Raw genomic sequence first — 22,732 nt, forward strand, 5'->3', positions numbered from 1 at the left:
CTAACCAAAACAGCAATGGACAAGGAATATTGACATTAGGGAGAGGAATGCATAGCCGAGTGATCATAGGGTCCAATGAGTAGCTGGACGGGCTGGAGACATGGCGATTCAGACAGCTAGTGGGCCAGGGATAGCAGAAGGGCCTTAGAGGGACGTTGCGATGAAAGAAGTCTGTTGTAGCCCCCTTGTGCGGTTACGTCAGCAGACCAGTCATGATAGATCAGCAGGGGTCCGTGTTGTAAAAGGGTCCAGGCCAATTGGCAAAATAGGTATTGTAGCCCAAGAAATTGACTGATGGACCACTTCAGCAAACAGTCTGGTATGCTCTAGACAGCTAGTGTGCTGCGGCTAGCAGATGGGCATTCGGGGGACGTCACAACGGAGGAGCCTGTTGAAAAAAAAACTAGTGCGGATTACGTTGGTAGTCCAGTCGTGATGGATCGGCGGGGCTCCGTATCGGCAATAAAAGGGGTGTAAATAAGGAATAGGGTGCCATTTGGGACGGTCCCTGTCCCTCTTTGGGTGTGAGACAGAGGTTGTGTCTACACTTGACACTTACATGCAACTTCTGCTATCAGAAAACAAAGATCGCATTGAAAAGATTGGTCTAGAAGCACAAAAGTATCTTTGTATTTTTATTTATTAATGATCTCCATTAGTTCCTGCAAAGGCAGCAGCTACTCTTCCTGGGGTTTATTAAGGCTTCCCATTAGTTTCTGCCAAGGCAGCAGCTACTCTTCCTGGGGTTTATTAAGGCTGCCCATTAGTTCCTGACAAGGCAGCAGCTACTCTTCCTGGGGTTTATTAAGGCTGCCCATTAGTTCCTGCCAAGGCAGCAGCTACTCTTCCTGGGGTTTATTAAGGATGCCCATTAGTTCCTGCCAAGGCAGCAGCTACTCTTCCTGGGGTTTATTAAGGATGCCCATTAGTTGCTGCCAAGGCAGCAGCTACTCTTCCTGGGGATATTAAGGCTGCCCATTAGTTCCTGCCAAGGCAGCAGCTACTCTTCCTGGGGTTTATTAAGGATGCCCATTAGTTCCTGCCAAGGCAGCAGCTACTCTTCCTGGGGTTTATTAAGGCTTCACATTAGTTGCTGCCAAGGCAGCAGCTACTCTTCCTGGGGTGTATTAAGGCTGCCCATTAGTTTCTGCCAAGGCAGCAGCTACTCTTTCTGGGGTTTATTAAGGATGCCCATTAGTTGCTTCCAAGGCAACAGCTACTCTTTCTGGGGTTTATTAAGGATGCCCATTAGTTTCTGCCAAGGCAGCAGCTACTCTTTCTGGGGTTTATTAAGGATGCCCATTAGTTTCTGCCAAGGCAGCAGCTACTCTTTCTGGGGTTTATTAAGGCTGCACATTAGTTGCTTCCAAGGCAACAGCTACTCTTTCTGGGGTTTATTAAGGATGCCCATTAGTTTCTGCCAAGGCAGCAGCTACTCTTCCTGGGGTTTATTAAGGATGCCCATTAGTTGCTGCCAAGGCAGCAGCTCTTTTGCTTCCTGGGGTTTATTAAGGATGCCCATTAGTTGCTGCCTCATAAATGCTAGCCAGCTAGCTCTTCCTGGGGTTTATTTTTTAAGGATGCCCATTAGTTGCAATCCCAAGGCAGCAGCTACTCTTTCTGGGGTTTATTAAGGCTGCACATTAGTTGCTTCCAAGGCAACAGCTACTCTTTCTGGGGTTTATTAAGGATGCCCATTAGTTTCTGCCAAGGCAGCAGCTACTCTTCCTGGGGTTTATTAAGGATGCCCATTAGTTGCTGCCAAGGCAGCAGCTACTCTTTCTGGGGTTTATTAAGGCTGCCCATTAGTTTCTGCCAAGGCAGCAGCTACTCTTCCTCGGGTTTATTAAGGATGCCCATTAGTTGCTGCCAAGGCAGCAGCTACTCTTCCTGGGGTTTATTAAGGATGCCCATTAGTTTCTGCCAAGGCAGCAGCTACTCTTCCTGGGGTCCAAACACATGAAGGCACGTACATCACACATAAAACAAAAAAGATAAAACAGTACATTATTGTACATTACATTACTACACCACTACATATCTACAATACAAAATATATAATACCACTATAAAACAATATTACAATGTATGCTGCTGTGCTAAGTGTTTATTTTGCATGTGTCTGTACCTGTGTGTGTGTCTTCACAGTACTAACTGTTCCATAAGGTGTATTTTTATCTGTTTTTTAAATCTGATGCTACTGCTTGCATCAGTTACCTGATGTGGAATAGAGTTCCATGTAGTCATGGCTCTATGTAGTACTGTGCGCCTCCCATAGTCTGTTCTGGACTTCTAGATTGTGAAGAGACCTCTTTTGCATGGCTGTGTGCTAGTAGTTTAAACAGACAGCTCAGTGCATTCAGCTTGTCAACACCTCATGTTTGCTGGACTCATAAATGCTAGCCAGCTAGCTAATATTTAGAAAATATATATTTTTGGGGCTAGAGTTATGCTAACCAATTTGCAATCCCTGTACTGTTGTTTGCTAGCTTGCTGGCTAGCTACAGAGGTTAGCTGGCAAGTTATATACAGTAGTTAGCTGCTGCCATTAGTTGTTGTTGTGTTATCATATTGTTCCTATTTCACCGTTTGTAGAATGCATAGTGGCATTTGAATATAGCGAGGGAAAAGGTCATCCGGACACACTGTGGACACGGTAGACACATTTAACTGTAGGTGTAGAAGCATGACACGTTCAGAAGTCCATGACCACAACTCGAAGATCAGAATACTAAAGCTGCATGAACTGTCAAGTCTAGACACGGCCAGACATGAGTTTGAGGCATAGGTCACATTGGTCTCTCTGGCTGTTCTTGGGTGATTCATTCTGGGGAAAGCAGGAGCCTGCTGCTAGTCCGCTGTATTCTTTTCCTATAAGGGCAGCAGAGCATTAAGTAAACAAACTGTAAACCAACCAGTACAAAGCCAAATACTCTGCCTACGTGCACAGAATAAGGGAGTCAAAAGACTATATAAACACACACAGACACACACACACATTACACTGACACAAAACCCACACACATTCACATACGCTACATACGCACACACACGCGCATACCGAAAACAAGCACACACGCACATGCTGACACAACACAAACACACATGCTTTTAACTTCATATCATATGCTGCTGCTACTAAGTTTTTATTTTGCTCGTATTATCTATCCTGATGCCTAGTTACTTTACCCAGTCTTCATGTACATGTCTACCTATAATACAGTATCATTATCTATCCTGATGTCTAGTTACTTTACCCAGTCTTCATGTACATGTCTACCTATAATACAGTATCATTATCTATCCTGATGTCTAATCTCTTTACCCAGTCTTCATGTACATGTCTACCTATAATACAGTATCATTATCTATCCTGATGCCTTGTTTTGAAGCTCAGTGTATGTCAGTGTATGTCATGGAAAGAGCAGGTGTTCTTAATGTTTTGCAAACTCAGTGTATGTCATGGAAAGAGCAGGTGTTCTTAATGTTTTGCAAACTCTGTGTATGTCATAAAAACAGCAGGTGTTCTTAATGTTTTGTACACTCAGTGTGTGTCATGGAAAGAGCAGGTGTTCCTTATGTTTTGTACACCAAGTGTGTGTACTACTATATACACTACCGTTCAAAAGTTTGGGGTCACTTATAAATGTCCTTGTTTTTGATGAAAAGCCAATTTTCTGTCCATTAAAATAACATCAAATTGATCAGAAATACAGTGTAGACATTGTTCATGTTGTAAATGAATATTGTAGCTGGAAACGGCTGATTTTTTATGGAATATCTACAGAGGCCCATTATCAGCAACCATCACTCCTGTGTTCCAACGGCACATTGTGTTAGCTAATCCAAGTTTATCATTTTAAAATGCAAATTGATTATTGGAAAACCCGTTTTCAGTTATGTTGGCACAGCTGAAAACTGTTGTTCTGATTAAAGAAGCAATTAAACTGGCCTTCTTTAGACTAGTTAAGTATCTGGAGCATTTGTGGGTTCGATTACAGGCTCAAAATGGTCAGAAACAAAGACCTTCTTCTGAAACTCATCAGTTTATTCTTGTTCTGAGAAATTAAGGCTATTCCATGCGAGAAATTGCCAAGAAACTGAAGATCTCATACAATGCTGTGTACTACTCTCTTCACAGAACAGCGCAAACTGGGTCTAACCGGAATAGAAAGAGGAATGGGAGGCCCTGGTGCACAACTGAGAAAGAGGACAAGTACATCACAGAGTCTTGTTTGAGAAACAGATGCCTCACAAGTCCTCAACTGGCAGCTTCATTAAATAGTACCCGTAAAACAGCAGTCTCAACGTCAACAGTGAAGTGTCTGTGTTCTTTTGCCCATCTTAATCTTTTATTTTTATTGGCTAGTCTGAGATATGGCTTTTTCTTTGCAAATCTGCCTAGAAGGCCAGCGTTGTACAAGATCTTCAGTTTCTTGGCAATTTCTCGCATGAAATAGCATTAATTTCTCAGAACAAGAATAGACTGACGCATTTGAGAAGAAAGTTATTTGTTTCTGGCCATTTTGAGCCTGTAATTGAACCCACCAACACTGATGCTCCAGATACCCAACTAGTCTAAAGAAGGCCAGTTTTATTGCTTTAATCAGAACAACAGTTTTCAGCTGTGTTAACATAATTGCAAAAGGGTTTTCTAATGGTCAATTAGCCTTTTAAAATGATAAACTTGGATTAGCTAACAAAACGTGCCATTGGAACACAGGAGTGGTGGTTGCTGATAATGGGCCTCTGTAGATATTCCATAAAAAATCTGCCGTTTCCAGCTGCAATAGTAATTTACAATGTTAACAATGTCTACACTGTATTTCTGATCAATTTTATGAAATTTCTAAGTGACCCCAAACTTTTGAACGGTAGTATATACATACAGTCGTATGAAAATGTTCCGGCACCCCTCTGAGGCTGCATAATAATTTACTCTGTCATCACAGAAGCTGATCACAGTGGCTTGTCATTCATTTTCTAATAAAAGCTGAGTACTGGGGTATTGTCCAGACAAAGATTTTTAGCGTAGCAATATTAAGTTGTATGAAATTAAATCAGATGTGAAAAATAGGCTATGCAAAAATGTGTGCACCCTTGTCATTCTGATGATTTGAATACCTGTAACTACTTAACACTGATTAATTGGAACACACAATTGGTTTGGTGAGCTCATTAAGCCTTGAACTTCATAGACAAGTGCATCCAATCATGAGAAAAGCGATTTAAGGCCAATTGCAAGTTGTTGTTCTCTTTCACTCTCCTCTGAAGAGTGGCAACATGGGGGCCTCAAAATAACTCTCAAATGACCTGAAAACAAAGATTCTTCAACATTATGGTTTAGAGGAAGGCTACAAAAAGCTATTGCAGAGATTTAAGCTGTCAGTGTCCACTGTGAGGAACATAGTGAGGAAATTAAGACCACAGGCACAGTTCTTGTTGAGGCCAAAAGTGGCAGGCCAAGTAAAATATCGGAGAGGAAAAGGCGAAGGATGGTGAGAACGGTCAAAAACAGCCCACAGACCACCTCCAAAGACCTACAACATCATCTTGCTGCAGATGGTGTCACTGTGCATCGTTCAACAATTCAGCGCACTTCGCACAAGGAGAAGCTGTATGGGAGAGTGATGCAGAAGAAGCCTTTCCTGCACACACACCACAAACCGAGTCGCTTGAGGAATGCAAACGCACATTTGGACAAGCCAGCTTCATTTTGGAATAAGGTGCTGTGGACTGATGAAACAAAGATTGATTTATTTGGTCATAACAAGGGACGTTATGCATGGCGGCAAAAGAACACAGCATTCCAAGAAAAACACTTGCTACCCACAGTAAAATTTGGTGGGCGTTCCATCATGCTGTGGGGCTGTGTGGCCAGTGCTGGTACTGGGAATCTTGTTAAAGTTGAGGGTCGCATGGATTCCACTCAATATCAGCAGATTCTTGGGAATAATGTTGAAGAATCAGTCACAAAATTAAGTTACGCCGGGGCTGAATATTTCAACAAGACAACGACCCAAAACACTGCTCAAAATCTACCCGGGCATTTATGCAGAGGAACAAGTACAATGTTCTGGAATGGCCATCCCAGTCCCCAGACCTGAATATCATTGAGAATCTGTGGGATGTTTTGAAGCGGGCTGTCCATGCTCGGCAACCATCAAACCTAACTGAACTGGAGATGTTTTGTAAGGAGGAATGGTCCAGAATCCAGACACTCATTAGAGGCTGTTTGTTACGGATACCAGTATGCTGTGTGTGTGTGTGTGTGTGTGTGTGTGTGTGTATCCTGTGTTCTTTTCTCTCCTTCTCCCCTCACAGGTGAAAATCATCACTCCCCAATCAGTCACCAATCCAATCATCAATCAGAAGACACACCTCCTCCTGTTTCCTACCCAATCACAGTTCCTTTCCCTTGGTTTAAAAACCCTGTCAGTTGTTTGCTCTAGAGCTAAATCTCTCTGTAAATGCCATGTCTGTAGGTCTCGCTGGTTCATTTTCTTTGTGTATTGAGCTATCTTTTGTTTGAGCACCTCCATATCACTTTGTCCTCACCTGTGAGTATTGTTTTTGGTTATGGTGTTTGTTTGTTTGTTTGCTGGTGGGAAACCAAGACAAGTCGCCCATGGGCATACACTACCCGTAGGTAGACTTTGTTAAATACACTAGTTAGAACTGGGCGGACCACCCACTGTATTTTTGGTTAGTTAGTTAGCTGTTGTTAAAGTAGGCTAGTCTAGCTTAGGGGTGTTTTTGAATACTTATTGTTTCTTTCCTTGGGTCCAGCTCAGCCCCTTTTCCTGCTTCCCCCCCATTACCATGTGTTTTCAAATAAACCTAGAGTTTGACGGTAGTTTCAGTAGTTGTGGTTATTTCGTTCTCACTTTTACTTTGTCACAATTATAATTTGCATGAGTTATGTTACGGGTCTCATTACCATCCCCCTCTAGACTGTCGGGCCAAAAGGGATTCGTAACACTTATTTTAACAAAAGGAGGCTCTACTAAATATTGGTGTGATTTTTCTATTGGGGTGCCCAAATTTATGCACCTGTCTAATTTTGTTTTGATGCATATTGCACATTTTCTGTTAATCCAATAAACCTCATTTCACTACTGAAATATTATTGTGTCCATCAGTTATTTGATAGATCAAAATGAAATTGCTGATCCAAACACCCAATTATTTATAAATGGAAATCATGGAAATTGTCAGGGGTGCCCAAACTTTTTCATACGACTGTATACAGTACCAGTCAGAAGTTTGGACACACCTACTAATTCCAGGATTTTCTTTATTTTGACTATCGTAGAATAATAGTTGCGACATCAACATTTTTACCAAATAGGGCTATCTTCTGAGTAGCATCCCAACCTTGTCATAACACACCTGATTGGCTTAAACACATTAAGGAAAGAAATTCCACAATTTAACTTAACAAGGCACACCTGTTAATTGAAATGCATTCCAAGTGACTACCTCATGAAGCTGGTTGAGAGAATGCCAATAGTGTGCAAAGCTGTCAAGGCAAAGGGTGGCTACTTTGAAGAATCTCAAATATAACAGATATTTTGATTTGTTTAACACTTTTTGGTTACTACATGATTCCATATGTGTTATTTCATAGTTTGATGTCTTCACTATTATTCTACAATGTAGGAAATAGTCCAAATAAAGAAACCCTGGAATGAGTAGGTGTCCAAATGTTTGACTGGTACTGTATTTATAAAAGAGATCCACACTATGAAGTTGGAATAATACTGTAAAAATGTTCAAATTATGATTATGCCCGTTTAGTGTTTGAGCTGTTTGAAAAGACTGCCTTACATTTCAGCCTGTTCTAAAGGATTGAATTTTGACATGACCTGGTAGTAAATTAGTTAATAGACCAATAAGAAAGAGCATTCCAAAACTCTCTGCCAATAACAGTTTTCAGTTTTCCCCTCCCCACAAAATTCTTGCTTGGGAAATTGGTCTTTGCTAAGAAGCTATGTTACTTCTTGACCATTTTAATTGAAAACAATCACAGTTTTGTGAATTGTTACCCTGAAATGATTTGATATTGATCTAAAAAACAGCTGATTTGGACCTTTTAAGATGGACTGCAACCCTCATCCCCCAGTATGTTGCTTATTTACAGGGATGACCCCCCAATCACCTCCACCCCTAGAACTAGGCCTGACAGAAAAATACCCAAATAGCTGAGTATAAAACCAGCCTAGTGACACCATGACCCAAAAATTACAATTGACTACAGGCAAAAGGCTCATTCACCTAACCGTTTTATAGTCAGTGATATTCTCAAACTCAGATGGTCATCTAAGTAGTGACAGACAGGATTCTACACCCCACTCAGACAAATCTGAGAGGGAAAATCAATAGGATGGGTCTACTGCCCTCTGCCTCGGGCCAGACTTTGCCATGCCAAGGCTATACCCGATCCGACCCACGTCCATTCACGAGCTCAGCACAAATAAACAATGCCTGATTGTTGTGGTCAACAAACAAACAAACAACCGTGGTTTGTCTCATTCCCTGCCTGGCACGGGCATGTTTCGCCTATCTAATCGTACGCAACGCTCCTCTTCTCCAATACAGCTCATTTTCTCTACTGGTGTGGTGCCGGATTTTATAATGGGATAGTGGGACTGCCTGCCACTTCCTCGCGCGCGCACGTCCTATCAGCGGCACGAGAAATACACGCACATATCCAGTTACCGCACATAGAAATAGATCGATATACGGGAAATAACGACTGGGCGTACAAGTAGTCCACATCCGTGCCAAATTATCGGGTCGTTTTTGCTGTCAATTGTTCGCGATTACGGTGATCTCGTCACACACGTGCGGCCATTTTTGTTACCCATCCAGGGCATTGTAGCCGGCATATTTGAAGAGTAGTATTATGTAGCCTTTCACATAGTCAAGATACTGTGGAGAAAAGGTATAAGCACTCAAAGCATGTGCAAGGCAATCACATTGGACGAGAGGTAAGCCCTTCCCAATAAATATCCTACAGACAGACACACACACACTAGGAAAGCACATAGGGCTGGACTTCCTTACGTGCAAAAGTCCATCTTTGAGACCAAAAAGTCCGCTTTTCCTTCCACATAAAGTTTCTCTCCAGAATTAACTTTAACCGACCATTCTAAACCATGCCGTGCCGTGCCGTGACTTACCGGTAATTGTGTATGTAAATTAGCGGTGATCCTCTGTGGCTGTCCCGGTTGGAAATTCAAACCCCCTTAGCTGTCGTGGTCCCACAGCTAACTATCCGTGAATACACAATGTCAATCAAAACAGTAGACCGCGCCTCCATTGGTGACGTGCGTCGGAGATGGACGAATCATAGTCGAAGTCCATCCCCCACATCCAACGATGGATAGATACAGTGCAACCATTCAGAATATGAACGATTTTGGAATTGAATGTTAAACATTGTGATTGTTTCATTCCCAACACTTCAGTCATGGGAATAGATGCAATAGCCTTGCCTATCAGTCTTCATGTGTGAAGTAGGCTGTGGAATAGGCTACAATGATATGTACTGTGGACCATTACAGTAGTAGACAATGGTGTGTTGAGTTGATGGAATTAAATTGTGTGGGAATTATACAATTGGATTACCTAGAAATTAGAGGACATGATTAGGAATTTGGTTTATATGTACCATTTGAGACTAGCTGTAGTAATAGCCTGCAGTAATAGCCTGTAGTAATAACCGGTAGTAATAACCTGTAGTAATAACCTGTAGTATTAGCCTGTAGTAATGGCCTGTAGTCATAGCCTGTAGTAATAGCCTGCAGTAATAATCAAATTTATTTATATAGCCCTTCGTACATCAGCGGATATCTCAAAGTGCTGTACAGAAACCCAGCCTAAAACCCCAAACAGCAAGCAATGCAGGTGTAGAAGCACGGTGGCTAGGAAAAACTCCCTAGAAAGGCCAAAACCTAGGAAGAAACCTAGAGAGGAACCAGGCTATGTGGGGTGGCCAGTCCTCTTCTGGCTGTGCCGGGTGGAGATTATAACAGAACATGGCCAAGATGTTCAAATGTTCATAAATGACCAGCATGGTTGAATAATAACAAGGCAGAACAGTTGAAACTGGAGCAGCAGCACAGTCAGGTGGACCGGGGACAGCAAGGAATCATCATGTCAGGTAGTCCTGGGGCACGGTCCTAGGGCTCAGGTCCTCCGAGAGAGAGAAAGAAAGAGAGAATTAGAGAGAGCATATGTGGGGTGGCCCGTCCTCTTCTGGCTGTGCCGGGTGGAGATTATAACATAACATGGCCAAGATGTTCAAATGTTCATAAATGACCAGCATGGTCGAATAATAGTAAGGCAGAACAGTTGAAACTGGAGCAGCAGCATGGCCAGGTGGACTGGGGACAGCAAGGAGTCATCATGTCAGGTAGTCCTGGGGCATGGTCCTAGGGCTCAGGTCAGTTGAATAATAGCCTGTAGTAACAACCTGTAGTAATAGCCTGTAGTATTAGCCTGCAGTAATGGCCTGTAGTAATGGCCTGTAGTAATAGCCTGCAGTAATAGCCTGTAGTAATAGCCTGCAGTCATAGCCTGTAGTAATAGCCTGCAGTAATAGCCTGTAGTAACAACCTGTAGTAATAGCCTATAGTAATAGCCTGTAGTAATAACCTGAAGTAATAGCCTGTAGTATTAGCCTGCAGTAATGGCCTGTTGTAATAACCTGCAGTAATAGCCTGTAGTAATATCTTGCAGTGATAGCCTGAAGTAATAACCTGCGGTAATAGCCTGCAGTAATAGTCTGTAGTAATAACATGTAGTAATAGCCTGTAGTAAAAGGTTGCAGTAATAGCCTGTAGTAATAACCTGCAGTAATAGCCTGTAGTAATAGCTTGCAGTAATAGCCTGTAGTAATAGCTTGCAGTAATAGCCTGCAGTAATAGACTGTAGTAATAACCTGCAGTAATAGCCTGTAGCCTGCAGTAATAGCCTGCAGTCATAGCCTGTAGTAATACCCTGCAGTAATAGCCTGTAGTAATAGCCTGTAGTAATAACCTGTAGTAATAGCCTGTAGTAATAGCATGTAGTAAAAGGTTGCAGTAATAGCCTGTAGTAAAAGGTTGCAGTAATAGCCTGTAGTAATAGCATGTAGTAAAAGGTTGCAGTAATAGCCTGTAGTAAAAGGTTGCAGTAATAGCCTGTAGTAAAAGGTTGCAGTAATAGCCTGTAGTAATAGCTTGCAGTAATAGCCTGTAGTAATAGCTTGCAGTAATAGCCTGCAGTAATAGACTGTAGTAATAACCTGCAGTAATAGCCTGTAGCCTGCAGTAATAGCCTGCAGTAATAGCCTGCAGTAATAGCCTGCAGTAATAGCCTGCAGTCATAGCCTGTAGTAATACCCTGCAGTAATAGCCTGTAGTAATAACCTGTAGTAATAGCCTGTAGTAATAGCATGTATTAAAAGTTTGCAGTAATAGCCTGTAGTAAAAAGGTTGCAGTAATAGCCTGTAGTAATAGCCTGTAGTAATAACCTGTAGTAATAGCCTGTAGTAATAGCATGTAGTAAAAGGTTGCAGTAATAGCCTGTAGTAAAAGGTTGCAGTAATAGCCTGTAGTAAAAGGTTGCAGTAATAGCCTGTAGTAATAGCCTGTAGTAATAGCTTGCAGTAATAACCTGGAGTAATAGCCTGCAGTAATAGCCTGCAGTAATAGCCTGTAGCGGGCAGTAATAGCCTGTAGCCTGCAGTAATAGACTTCAGTAATAGCCTGTAGCCTGCAGTAATAGACTGCAGTAATAGCTTGCAGTAATATCTTGCAGTAATAGCCTGCAGTAATTGCCTGTAGTAATAACCTTTAGTAATAGCCTGCAGTAATAGCCTGTAGTAATAACCTGCAGTAATAGCCTGTAGCCTGCAGTAATAGCCTGCAGTAATAGCCTGTAGTAATAACCTGCAGTAATAGACTGCAGTAATAGCCTGCAGTAATCGCCTGTAGCCTGAAGTAATAGCATGTAGCCTGCAGTAATAGCCTGCAGTAATAGCCTGTAGTAATAGCCTGTAGTAATAGCTTGCAGTAATAGACTGCAGTAATAACCTGGAGTAATAGCCTGCAGTAATAGCCTGCAGTAATAGCCTGTAGCGGACAGTAATAGCCTGTAGCCTGCAGTAATAGACTGCAGTAATAGCCTGTAGTAATAGCCTGTAGCGGACAGTAATAGCCTGTAGCCTGCAGTAATAGACTGCAGTAATAGCCTGTAGTAATGGCCTGTAGTAATAGCCTGTAGTAATAGCTTGCAGTAATAACCTGCAGTAATTGCCTGTAGTAATAACCTGTAGTAATAACCTGTAGTAATAGCCTGCAGTAATAGCCTGCAGTAATAGCCTGTAGCGGACAGTAATAGCCTGTAGCCTGCAGTAATAGACTGCAGTAATAGCCTGTAGTAATGGCCTGTAGTAATAGCCTGTAGCCTGCAGTAATAGCCTGCAGTAATAGCCTGTAGCCTGCAGTAATAGACTGCAGTAATAGCCTGTAGTAATAGCCTGCAGTAATAGCCTGTAGTAATAACCTGCAGTAATAGCCTGTAGCCTGCAGTAATAGCCTGTAGTAATAGCCTGCAGTAATAGCCTGTAGCCTGCAGTAATAGCCTGTAGCCTGCAGTAATAGCCTGCAGTAATAGCCTGTAGTAATGGCCTGTAGTAATAGCCTGTAGCCTGCAGTAATAGCATGCAGTAATAGCCCGTAGTAATGGCCTTTAGTAATAGCCTGTAGCCTGCAGTAATAGCCTACAGTAATAGCCTGTAGTAATGGCCTGTAGTAATAGCCTGTAGCCTGCAGTAATAGCCTGTAGCCTGCAGTAATAGCTTGCAGTAATAGCCTGCAGTAATAGCCTGTAGTAAAAACCTGTAGTAATAGCTTGCAGTAATAACCTGCAGTAATTGCCTGTAGTAATAACCTGTAGTAATAACCTGTAGTAATAGCCTGCAGTAATAACCTGCAGTAATAGACTGCAGTAATAGCCTGCAGTAATAGCCTGTAGCCTGCAGTAATAGCCTGCAGTAATAGCCTGTAGTAATAGGCTGTAGTAATAGCCTGTAGTAATAGCCTGTAGCCTGCAGTAATAGCCTGTAGCCTTCAGTAATAGCCTGCAGTAACAGCCTGTAGTAATAGCTCACACAGGAAGCGGCGCAGGTCCTAATCCAGGCACTTGTCATCTCCCGTCTGGATTACTGCAACTCGCTGTTGGCTGGGCTCCCTGCCTGTGCCATTAAACCCCTACAACTCATCCAGAACGCCGCAGCCCGTCTGGTGTTCAACCTTCCCAAGTTCTCTCACGTCACCCCACTCCTCCGCTCTCTCCACTGGCTTCCAGTTGAAGCTCGCATCCGCTACAAGACCATGGTGCTTGCCTACGGAGCTGTGAGGGGAACGGCACCTCAGTACCTCCAGGCTCTGATCAGGCCCTACACCCAAACAAGGGCACTGCGTTCATCCACCTCTGGCCTGCTCGCCTCCCTACCACTGAGGAAGTACAGTTCCCGCTCAGCCCAGTCAAAACTGTTCGCTGCTCTGGCCCCCAATGGTGGAACAAACTCCCTCACGACGCCAGGACAGTGGAGTCAATCACCACCTTCCGGAGACACCTGAAACCCCACCTCTTTAAGGAATACCTAGGATAGGATAAGTAATTCTTCTCACCCCCGCCCCCCTAAAATATTTAGATGCACTATTGTAAAGTGGCTGTTCCACTGGATGTCATAAGGTGAATGCACCAATTTGTAAGTCGCTCTGGATAAGAGCGTCTGCTAAATGACTTAAATGTAAATGTAATGTAAATGTAGCCTGCAGTAATAGCCTGCAGTAATAGACAGCAGTAATAGGCTGTAGTAATAGCCTGTAGCCTGCATTGATAGCCTGCAGTAATAGCCTGTAGCAATAGCCTGCAGTAATAGCCTGCAGTAATAGCCTGTAGTAATAGCCTGCAGTAATAGCCTGTAGTAATAGCCTGTAGTAATAGCCTGTAGTAATTGCCTGCAGTAATAGCCTGCAGTAATAGCCTGTAGTAATAGCCTGTAGTAATAGCCTGTAGTAATTGCCTGCAGTAATAGCCTGCAGTAATAGCCTGCAGTAATAGCCTGTAGTAGTAGCCTGTAGTAATAGACTGCAGTAATAGACTGCAGTAATAGCCTGCAGTAATAGACTGAAGTAATAGCCTGTAGCCTGTAGTAATAGCCTGTAGTAATAGCTTGCAGTAATAGCCCGCAGTAACAGCCTGTAGTAATAGCCCGCAGTAACAGCCTGTAGTAACAGCCTGCAGTAATAGCCTGTAGTAATAGCCTGTAGCCTGCAGTAATAGACTGCAGTAATAGCTTGTAGTAATAGCCTGCAGTAATAGCCTGTAGTAATAGCCTGTAGCCTGCAGTAATAGCATGCAATAATAGCCTGCAGTAATAGCCTGTAGTAATAGACTGCAGTAATAGCCTGCAGTAATAGCCTGCAGTAATAGCATGCAGTAATAGCCTGCAGTAATTGCCTGTAGCCTGCAGTAATAGCCTGCAGTAATAGACTGCAGTAATAGCCTGTAGCCTGCAGTAATAGCCTGTATTAATAGCCTGCAGTAATAGCCTGTAGTAATAGCCTGCAGTAATAGGCTGTAGTAGTAGCTTGCAGTAATAGCCTGCAGTAATAGCCTGCAGTAATAGCCTGCAGTAATAGACAGCAGTAATAGGCTGTAGTAATAGCCTGTAGCCTGCATTGATAGCCTGCAGTAATAGCCTGTAGTAGTAGCTTGCAGTAATAGCCTGCAGTAATATCCTGTAGTAATAACCTGCAGTAATAGCCTGCAATAACCTGTAGTAATAGTAATAACCTGTAGTAATAACCTGCAGTAATAGCTTGCAGAAATAGCCTGTAGCCTACAGTAATAGCCTGCAGTAATAACCTGCAGTTATATCCTGCTGTAGTATCCTGCAGTAATAGACTACAGTAATAGCCTGTAGTAATAGCCTGTATTAATAGCCTGCAGTAATAGGCTGTAGTAATAGCCTGCAGTAATAGGCTGTAGTAGTAGCTTGCAGTAATAGCCTGCAGTAATAGCCTGCAGTAATAGCCTGCAGTATTAGGCTGTAGTAGTAGCTTGCAGTAATAGCCTGCAGTAATATCCTGTAGTAATAACCTGCAGTAATAGCTTGCAGAAATAGCCTGTAGCCTACAGTAATAGCCTGCAGTAATAACCTGCAGTTATATCCTGCTGTAGTATCCTGCAGTAATATCAAATCAAATCAAATCAAATTTATTTATATAGCCCTTCGTACATCAGCTGATATCTCAAAGTGCTGTACAGAAACCCAGCCTAAAACCCCAAACAGCAAACAATGCAGGTGTAAAAGCACGGTGGCTAGGAAAAACTCCCTAGAAAGGCCAAAACCTAGGAAGAAACCTAGAGAGGAACCGGGCTATGTGGGGTGGCCAGTCCTCTTCTGGCTGTGCCGGGTAGAGATTATAACAGAACATGACCAAGATGTTCAAATGTTCATAAATGACCAGCATGGTCGAATAATAATAAGGCAGAACAGTTGAAACTGGAGCAGCAGCACAGTCAGGTGGACTGGGGACAGCAAGGAGCCATCATGTCAGGTAGTCCTGGGGCACGGTCCTAATAGACTACAGTAATAGCCTGTAGTAATAGCCTGTAGCCTGCAGTAATAGCCTGTAGTAATATCCTGCAGTAATAGCCTGCAGTAATAGCCTGCAGTAATAGCTTGCAGTAATAGACTGCAGTAGTAGTTTGCAGTAATAGCTTGCAGTAATAGCCTGTAGTAATAGCTTGCAGTAATAGCCTGTAGTAATAGCTTGTAGTAATAGCCTGTTGTAATAGCCTGTAGTAATAGCTTGCAGTAATAGCCTGTAGTAATATCCTGCAATAATAGCCTGCAGTAATAGACTACAGTAATAGCCTGCAGTAATAGACTACAGTAATAGCTTGCAGTAATAGCTTGCAGTAAAAATAAGAATGTGTTCTTAACTGACTTGCCTGGTTAAATAAAGGTAAAATTAAATAGCCCGCAGTAACAGCCTGTAGTAATAGCTTGCAGTAATAGCCTGCAGTAATAAACTGCAGTAATAGACTGCAGTAATAGCCTGTAGTAATAGCCTGTAGCCTGTAGTAATAGCCTGTAGTAATAGCTTGTAATAATAGCATGTAGTAATAGCCTGTAGTAGTAGATTGCAGTAATAGCCTGCAGTAATATCCTGTAGCCTGCAGTAATAGCTTGCAGTAATAGCCTGTAGTAATAACCTGCAGTAATAACCTGTAGTAATAGCCTGCAGTAATAGCCTGTAGTAATAGCCTGTAGTAATAACCTGTAGTAATAGCCGGCAGTAATAAATAATAATACAATTATGACAGGCTAGAATCACAAAAGGTCCTATTGTCCTATTTCTTATTAGACATTAATCTGTACTTGCACTGAGTTTTCCAGATTGGTGGGCTAGTTTTAGTTCAGAATTCACCATAACAAAAATATCAGTCAGAAATATTCAGTCATCAAAATTCATAACATTTTGAATGACATCTTCTCTGCTTTCTCCTCTATTTCCCTCACCTTGTCCTCTTTTATCTGTCTCAAATATTTATAGATTCCCCTCCAAAAGCAGTCTACTCATCCTACACTTGTTGGTATGACAATCATTCGATGTTGACTTGTTGGGTAACATGACAAAGTGTTACCAACACAGGAGGTTGGTGGCACCTTAATTGGGGAGGATGAGCTCGTGGTAATGGCTGGAGCGGAATAAGTTGAATGGTATCAAATACATCAAACACCAGCCTCCACTGGTTACCATGGATATTCCATTCCAATGAACAGTTCATTACAAATGTCCCAATTAATAGTATAATATTTTGTATACCTTTTTTAGAGGCTTTAGGCTTTCTACAGGGAAGCTGCCTGGCTGGCTTGCTGATTTCAGGCCAGGTTTCACCTTCACATCGTGTTAAATGCAATAAGACATATCAACCACAAGAGTGCGCCCTTAGCCATCAAATTGCAAATTGTCCAGAAAAGAGTAGAGTACAAACTGGGTTCTAATACCTCTCCAGAGATTGCAAAGATGTATATTGTGAGTGTCCACATGCACATCCTTTAAAGACGTACTACCTCTTCAGTATAATGTAGAAAGCCAGGAGGAACCTTCATTTCCTCTCTTGGCTAAACACTCATTTGAAATAAGTGTATAATAACAGTAAAGAAGTAGATCCGTTATATAATGAATATTTAATAGCACAGTTTTACCATACAATCAATAATTGTCTCCCCTGACTTACCAATGTAGGGGTGACTTAAATAAGACTCTGTACATATGCAGTTAGTTATCTGGCACAGGAGTAGCCTTTGGATGAGGGGGATGGTAAGGGTGCTAGCTGGGGTTGTTAGGATGGGGTATCGGCCATGGTGAGGCGGCCGTGTTGTTGAGGTCAGTATATCGTTGTGGCGATGGTAGGGTGCTGGGCGGGAACAGTGACACGGTTACCACAACGACGGTTCATCATATCTGCGGAGGAACAAATCAAATAACAATTATGTGCAAACTGTCATTAGACCAGAGGAACAGATCCATTCAAATAGTGTTTTGTTAAGTATGTCAATATCTAGGCACATGCATGCAATGCTATATACAGTGGATCACTTACACATATACCTGCCTACACTTTACTCGCTACAAAACATTAGTTACTCACAGATGTACACACACAGTGATGGTACCTGGACTGTGGGAGCGTATTTGTGCTCTCCTTTAGCAGCAGTTCTGTGATCAGTGAATCCAGTGTGTCAGGGCTGGACCTCTTCCCATACCTGAGAGAGAGACACAGACACAGACACACTAATGTTCAGGAAGGAACTAGACCTTCTGTGCTACCCACATGAGATAACTGACCATACTATAAATGTTCTAGGGCCAATATGAATGTAAGTCTGGTTATTGAGACCTGTCCTTAGAGCCCTCCTGTATAACAATAAATTATTGTTTTGTTGGTTGTCAGCTCTGCTCTTCTAATGGAATTTGTAATGACCCTTTCCCACTCTTAACGTCAACATTAACAGAAGAAACACATTCACAATACAAGCTGAAACTGTTAATGATTGTAGCCTCTGAATCTAAGCAGGGTTCTTCCTGGTCGGTCCCTGGATACCAAAACAGATGCTGCTGGAAGTGGTTTTGGACGGCCAGTAAGAGGCACTCTTTCCCCAAGTAAAAATAAATACAAATAGAACTATTCCCTTGGTTGTTGCTGTAAATGAGAATGTATTCTCTGTCAACTTACCTGATAATAATGAAATAAAAGACTAATTTCACACTGAGATTTGTGAATAGAGTGTGACTGAGGGTGAATTGCCTTATATGTAGTATGATGATAATTAAGCATCAGTGGGGTGCTGCTATGGAATTAAAGATGGTGTTTCATCTAGACAACACACAGCATACTTAACAACAAGTTTGCACTGGTTTAATGTGCCTCTTCTTTATTGTTTTAGTCTCCTGAATTCATGATTGGATTTGTTGGTATTTGGAATAGAGCAAGAAATAACACCATTATTAGACATACAAACCAGCTACACATGGGTTAATTCACTTTAAAAGGGTCACCCCAAGATGGTTAGTTATTGAGTTTATAAGTTTTAGATGTACAGTAGTCTGATATATAGTTTGATATTAATCATTTGATTTCTTCACTTCCATGTTTTTTGCTGTTTCTTTGAAGTGCTCATTTGTAGACCTACAGCACTTTCAGGTTTGGGCTGTAATTTGTTTGTATGAAAGGCGCTAACAAATATGTTCATAATTACAGTAACATTATGTTTTTTTAATGATTTAGACCTATGGCTTACTCATAAAATAATATCTAAGGATATTCACAAACAAAACGTTCAGCCTTAGAATTTCTTCATTTAGAACACCAGTTTGTCACACCCGGGCTGAAGCACTCACCTCTGCCTTGTAATGAGGTTGATGTAATGTCTGAGAGCGGAGTAATACTTGGCAAGTTCCCCTGCCGGCGCATCTTCGCCGGGGTTTTCAGGTTTGACCGGGTAGCCTTCCGCGAGCGTCCCGATGCATATAAAGGTCCAGACGAGGAGAGTCAGTGCGCCCAGCCAAGTACCCAAGTTAGGATGCATCTTTAACATTGAGGAATCAAAAGAGAAAAATATCAGAAAACTACTTTGCACCATATTAACCATTTCATTGTCAAGCCTCTGAATTGCTAAGGCTATGAAATCATAAAATGTATACCAGGGAAAAACTTGAGACCCTGAAAAGTCAGAAGTTAAGTATGTTCCCTACCTGTTGTCGACATTAACCGAAGGATACCTTATACGGATATGTTTTTGTTATTTAAAATGTAATTTATATTTATTTGACTTCCTCGGATTAATTGTTTAAAAATTTCAGTTTCAGTGAAGGGAGTGAAATTGGTTCATGAAAGCTTTATAGAAAACCCTTTAAAACCTATAGGCCTATGTATATAAAGGTTAGACAAAAGGTTACACAAATTATCCTAAACGAATCTTGTTTAAGAATGCCTATAGATGTAATAGAAGTACTTACATTGAGTTGAGGGTTTAGAGGATGGTTTAGGTAGAAGTTGTCCTCAGGCGTTATCTGCTCCTGTGCGTTCTGGAGGGTACCCACTCATGGGGCGCGATTTTTATAACGCGCAGTGCAAGGATGGGCAGGGCGAGTGAAAAAAAAGTCTCCAAATCACCATTCCGGAAACGTGCACGGACAGACACGTCACTCTAAGCTGTCATCACACATTTTAAACAACATTTATGATTGCTTGAAAAAAATCACAATAGCAGTGGAAATTAATGTAATTTTTTCTCTCTCTCAAACGAATACATTTCATTCTGGAGTGGAATAAACTGGGCTGAAGCGACATGACACAGATCCAAGACCAAGTTATAACGTGATGATTAGGATGGACTGGGAGTTTGATGACAGGACACTGAGATGTGCACCCTCAACAAGAAAGGGAACTCATTGAAATATAAATTCAAGTATAATTTACTTTTGAGTTGTTTTAGAGATCTTTCATCTGATCTCATGAAAAGTTTTTCTTTTTTTCCCTTCTGGGTTGTCAATATTGACATAATTGTCTCACTTTGGGAGGTGTTTATTGTTTCTAAAACCTCCATTGTTATTATTCTATATGTGTTATTTCATAGTTTTGATGTCCACTATAATTCTACAATGTAGAAAATTGTAAAAATAAAGAACCTTTGCATGTTATAATCTCCACCAGGCACAGCCAGAAGAGGACTGGCCACCCCACATATGCTCTCTCTAATTTTCTCTTTCTTTCTCTCTCTCGGAGGACCTGAGCCCAAGGACCGTGCCCCAGGACGACCTGACATGATGACTCCTTGCTGTCCCCAGTCCACCTGACTGTCCTGCCTTATTATTATTCGACCATGCTGGTCATTTATGAACATTTGAACATCTTGGCCATGTTCTGTTATAATCTCCACCCGGCACAGCCAGAAGAGGACTGGCCACCCCACATAGCCTGGTTCCTTCTAGGTTTCTTCCTAGGTTTTGGCCTTTCTAGGGAGTTTTTCCTAGCCACCGTGCTTCTACACCTGCATTGCTTGCTGTTTGGAGTTTTAGGCTGGGTTTCTGTACAGCACTTTGAGATATCAGCTGATGTACGAAGGGCTATATAAATACATTTGATTTGATTTGATCTGATGAGTAGGTGTGTCCAAACTTTTGACTGGTAGTATTCAGACCCTTTTCTCAGTTCTTTGTTGAAGCACCTTTGGCAGTGATTACAGCCTCAATTCTTCTTGGGTATGACGCTACAAGCTTGGCACACCTGTATTTGGGGAGTTTCTCCCATTCTTCTCTGGAGATTGTCTCAAGCTCTGTCAGGTTGGATGGGGAGCATCACCGCACAGCTATTTTCACGCCTCTCCAGAGATGTTAGATCAGATTCATGTCTGAGCTCTGGCTGGGCCATTCAAGGACATTCAGAGACTTGTCCCGAAGCCATTCTTGCATTGTCTTTGTCACGACTTCCGCCAAAGTTGGTCCCTCTCCTTGTTTGGGCGGCGTTCGGCGGTCGAAGTCACCGACCTTCTAGCCATCGCTGATCCACTTTTCATTTTCCATTGGTTTTGTTTTGTCTTCCATCACACCTGGTTCCAATTCTATCAATTACATGTTGTGTATTTAACCCTCCCCATGTCCTTGTCCGTAATCGTTTCTTGTAGTGCTTGTGCACGGTATGCTGGTATTTACCGGGTTTTGCTTAACCCATTTATTGTATTGTTCTGTTGACGGTGGTTTATGAATATTAAAGGACACCGTTGTAAATCAGTTTTCGCTCTCCTGCGCCTGACTTCTCTGCCGCCAGTACACACCTCACTACAGTCTTGGCTTTGTGCTTTGGGTCATTTGTCCTGTTGGAAGGTGAACCTTCACCCTAGTCTGAGGTCCTGAGCGCTCTGGAGAAGGTTTTCATCAAGGAACTCTCTTTACAACCTCAGGAGGCTGAAGAAATTTGGCTTGTCACCTAAAACCCTCACAAACAGATGCACAATTGAGAGCATCCTGTCGGGCTGTATCACCAACTGCAACTGCACCACCCACAACCACAGGGCTCTCCAGAGGCTGGTGCGGTCTGCATAACGTGTCACCGGGGGCAAACTACCTGTCCTCCAGGACACCTATAGCACCCAATGTCACAGGACGGCCAAAAATATCAAGGACAACAACCACTCGAGTCACTGCCTGTTCACCCCGCTACCATCCAGAAGGTGAGGTCAGTACAGGTGCATCAAAGCTGGGACAGAGAGACTGAAAAACAGCTTCTATCTCAAGGCCATCAGAATGTTAAATAGCCATCACTAGCACAGAGAGGCTGCTGCCTACATATAGACTTGAAATCATTAGCCACTTTAATAAATGGAACTCTAGTCACTTTAATAATGGCACTTTAATAATGTTTACATATTGTGGCGTACAGCAGGTCATCCACCAAGGGAATACTCGTCAAGGCCTGGGACAAAGTACTTCGACCCCACCAGCAGTACGCAGCGGCCTATTTGGATGATATCATCATCCACAGCCAAGGTTGGGAAGAGCACCTGACTTGCCTCCAGGCGGTGCTGAACGCGCTCAGGCAAGCTGGGTTGACAGCGAACCCTAAGAAATGCAAACTAGGATTCGAGGAGGTGGAGTACCTGGGGTATTTGATCGGACGGGTGAACGTCAAGCCCCAGGATAGGAAGGTTCATGCGATATGTGACTGGCCCGTTCCACACACCAAGACACAGGTCAAGTCTTTCCTGGGACTGGCAGGATAATATAGCCAGTTTATCTCCAACTTTGTGGCTACAGCCTCCCCCTCACCAATCTAACCAGGGCCCGCCTCCCGAAAACAGTGAAATGGACGGGCAAGATAGAAGCGGCTTTCAGGCGCCTGAAGGAAGCGCTGTGCTCCCATCCGATTCTCGTAAAGCCCAATTTCCAGGTGCCAATGTTGGTCCAGACGGATGCATGTGACACGGGACTAGGGGCCGTTCTGTCCCTCATACACGATGGGGAGGAGCACCCCATCATGTACATAAGACGAAAGCACTGTATTGTTGAGAAAGAGTGTCTAGCGGTGAAGTGGGCGCTAGACACTCTCAAGTATTACCTGTAAGGTACCCACTTCACCCTGGTCACGGACCATGCT

At 42.6% G+C, this 22,732-nt stretch overlaps 3 protein-coding genes across 9 annotated transcripts in view; all 3 read right to left on the reverse strand.

Moving 5' to 3' along the window:
• Positions 1-9,324, reverse strand: part of LOC118398991 (protein PALS2-like) — a 70,635-nt gene extending 61,311 nt beyond the window's left edge. For 4 of the 6 annotated variants that reach the window (XM_052472544.1, XM_052472540.1, XM_052472543.1 and 1 more), the window contains exon 1: positions 9,186-9,324. The gene's annotated coding sequence lies outside the window, so the exon portion shown is untranslated. The remainder of the gene's footprint in view (positions 1-9,185) is intronic. The other 2 variants (XM_052472545.1, XM_052472541.1) reach the window with 1 other exon arrangement.
• Positions 9,325-10,072: 748 nt separating this feature from the next.
• The window catches only part of fam221a (family with sequence similarity 221 member A), a 46,685-nt gene continuing 34,025 nt past the window's right edge, over positions 10,073-22,732 (reverse strand). The window contains exon 8 of the mRNA XM_052472554.1: positions 10,073-10,201. Coding sequence (XP_052328514.1) covers positions 10,188-10,201 — 14 coding nt within the window. The 3' untranslated portion in view covers positions 10,073-10,187. The remainder of the gene's footprint in view (positions 10,202-22,732) is intronic.
• On the reverse strand, positions 17,246-19,730 carry LOC118399589 (pro-neuropeptide Y-like). Of its 2 annotated transcripts, none has more exons than XM_035795784.2 (4): positions 19,597-19,730; positions 18,979-19,166; positions 17,729-17,843; positions 17,246-17,541 (listed from the first exon to the last, which is right to left on the reverse strand). In XM_035795784.2, exons 2-4 carry the CDS (start codon positions 19,164-19,166, stop codon positions 17,536-17,538), a joined length of 309 nt encoding a protein of 102 aa, XP_035651677.1. In that variant the 5' UTR covers positions 19,597-19,730; the 3' UTR covers positions 17,246-17,535. The 2 variants fall into 2 exon arrangements, with proteins under 2 accessions (XP_035651677.1, XP_035651678.1); XM_035795785.2 differs by having other exon boundaries at positions 17,754-17,843; positions 19,597-19,728.

Source organism: Oncorhynchus keta, chromosome 20, assembly GCF_023373465.1.
Source record: "Oncorhynchus keta strain PuntledgeMale-10-30-2019 chromosome 20, Oket_V2, whole genome shotgun sequence".
In the NCBI taxonomy this organism is placed as follows: Eukaryota; Metazoa; Chordata; class Actinopteri; order Salmoniformes; family Salmonidae; genus Oncorhynchus; species Oncorhynchus keta.

Coding starts and splice junctions, on each gene's coding strand:
- LOC118399589 (XM_035795784.2), bottom strand. CDS start 19,166: ATGCATCCTAACTTGGGTACTTGGCTGGGCGCACTGACTCTCCTCGTC. Junction 17,844..18,978: donor AACCTCATTACAAGGCAGAG/GTGAGTGCTTCA, acceptor TCTCTCTCTCAG/GTATGGGAAGAGGTCCAGCC.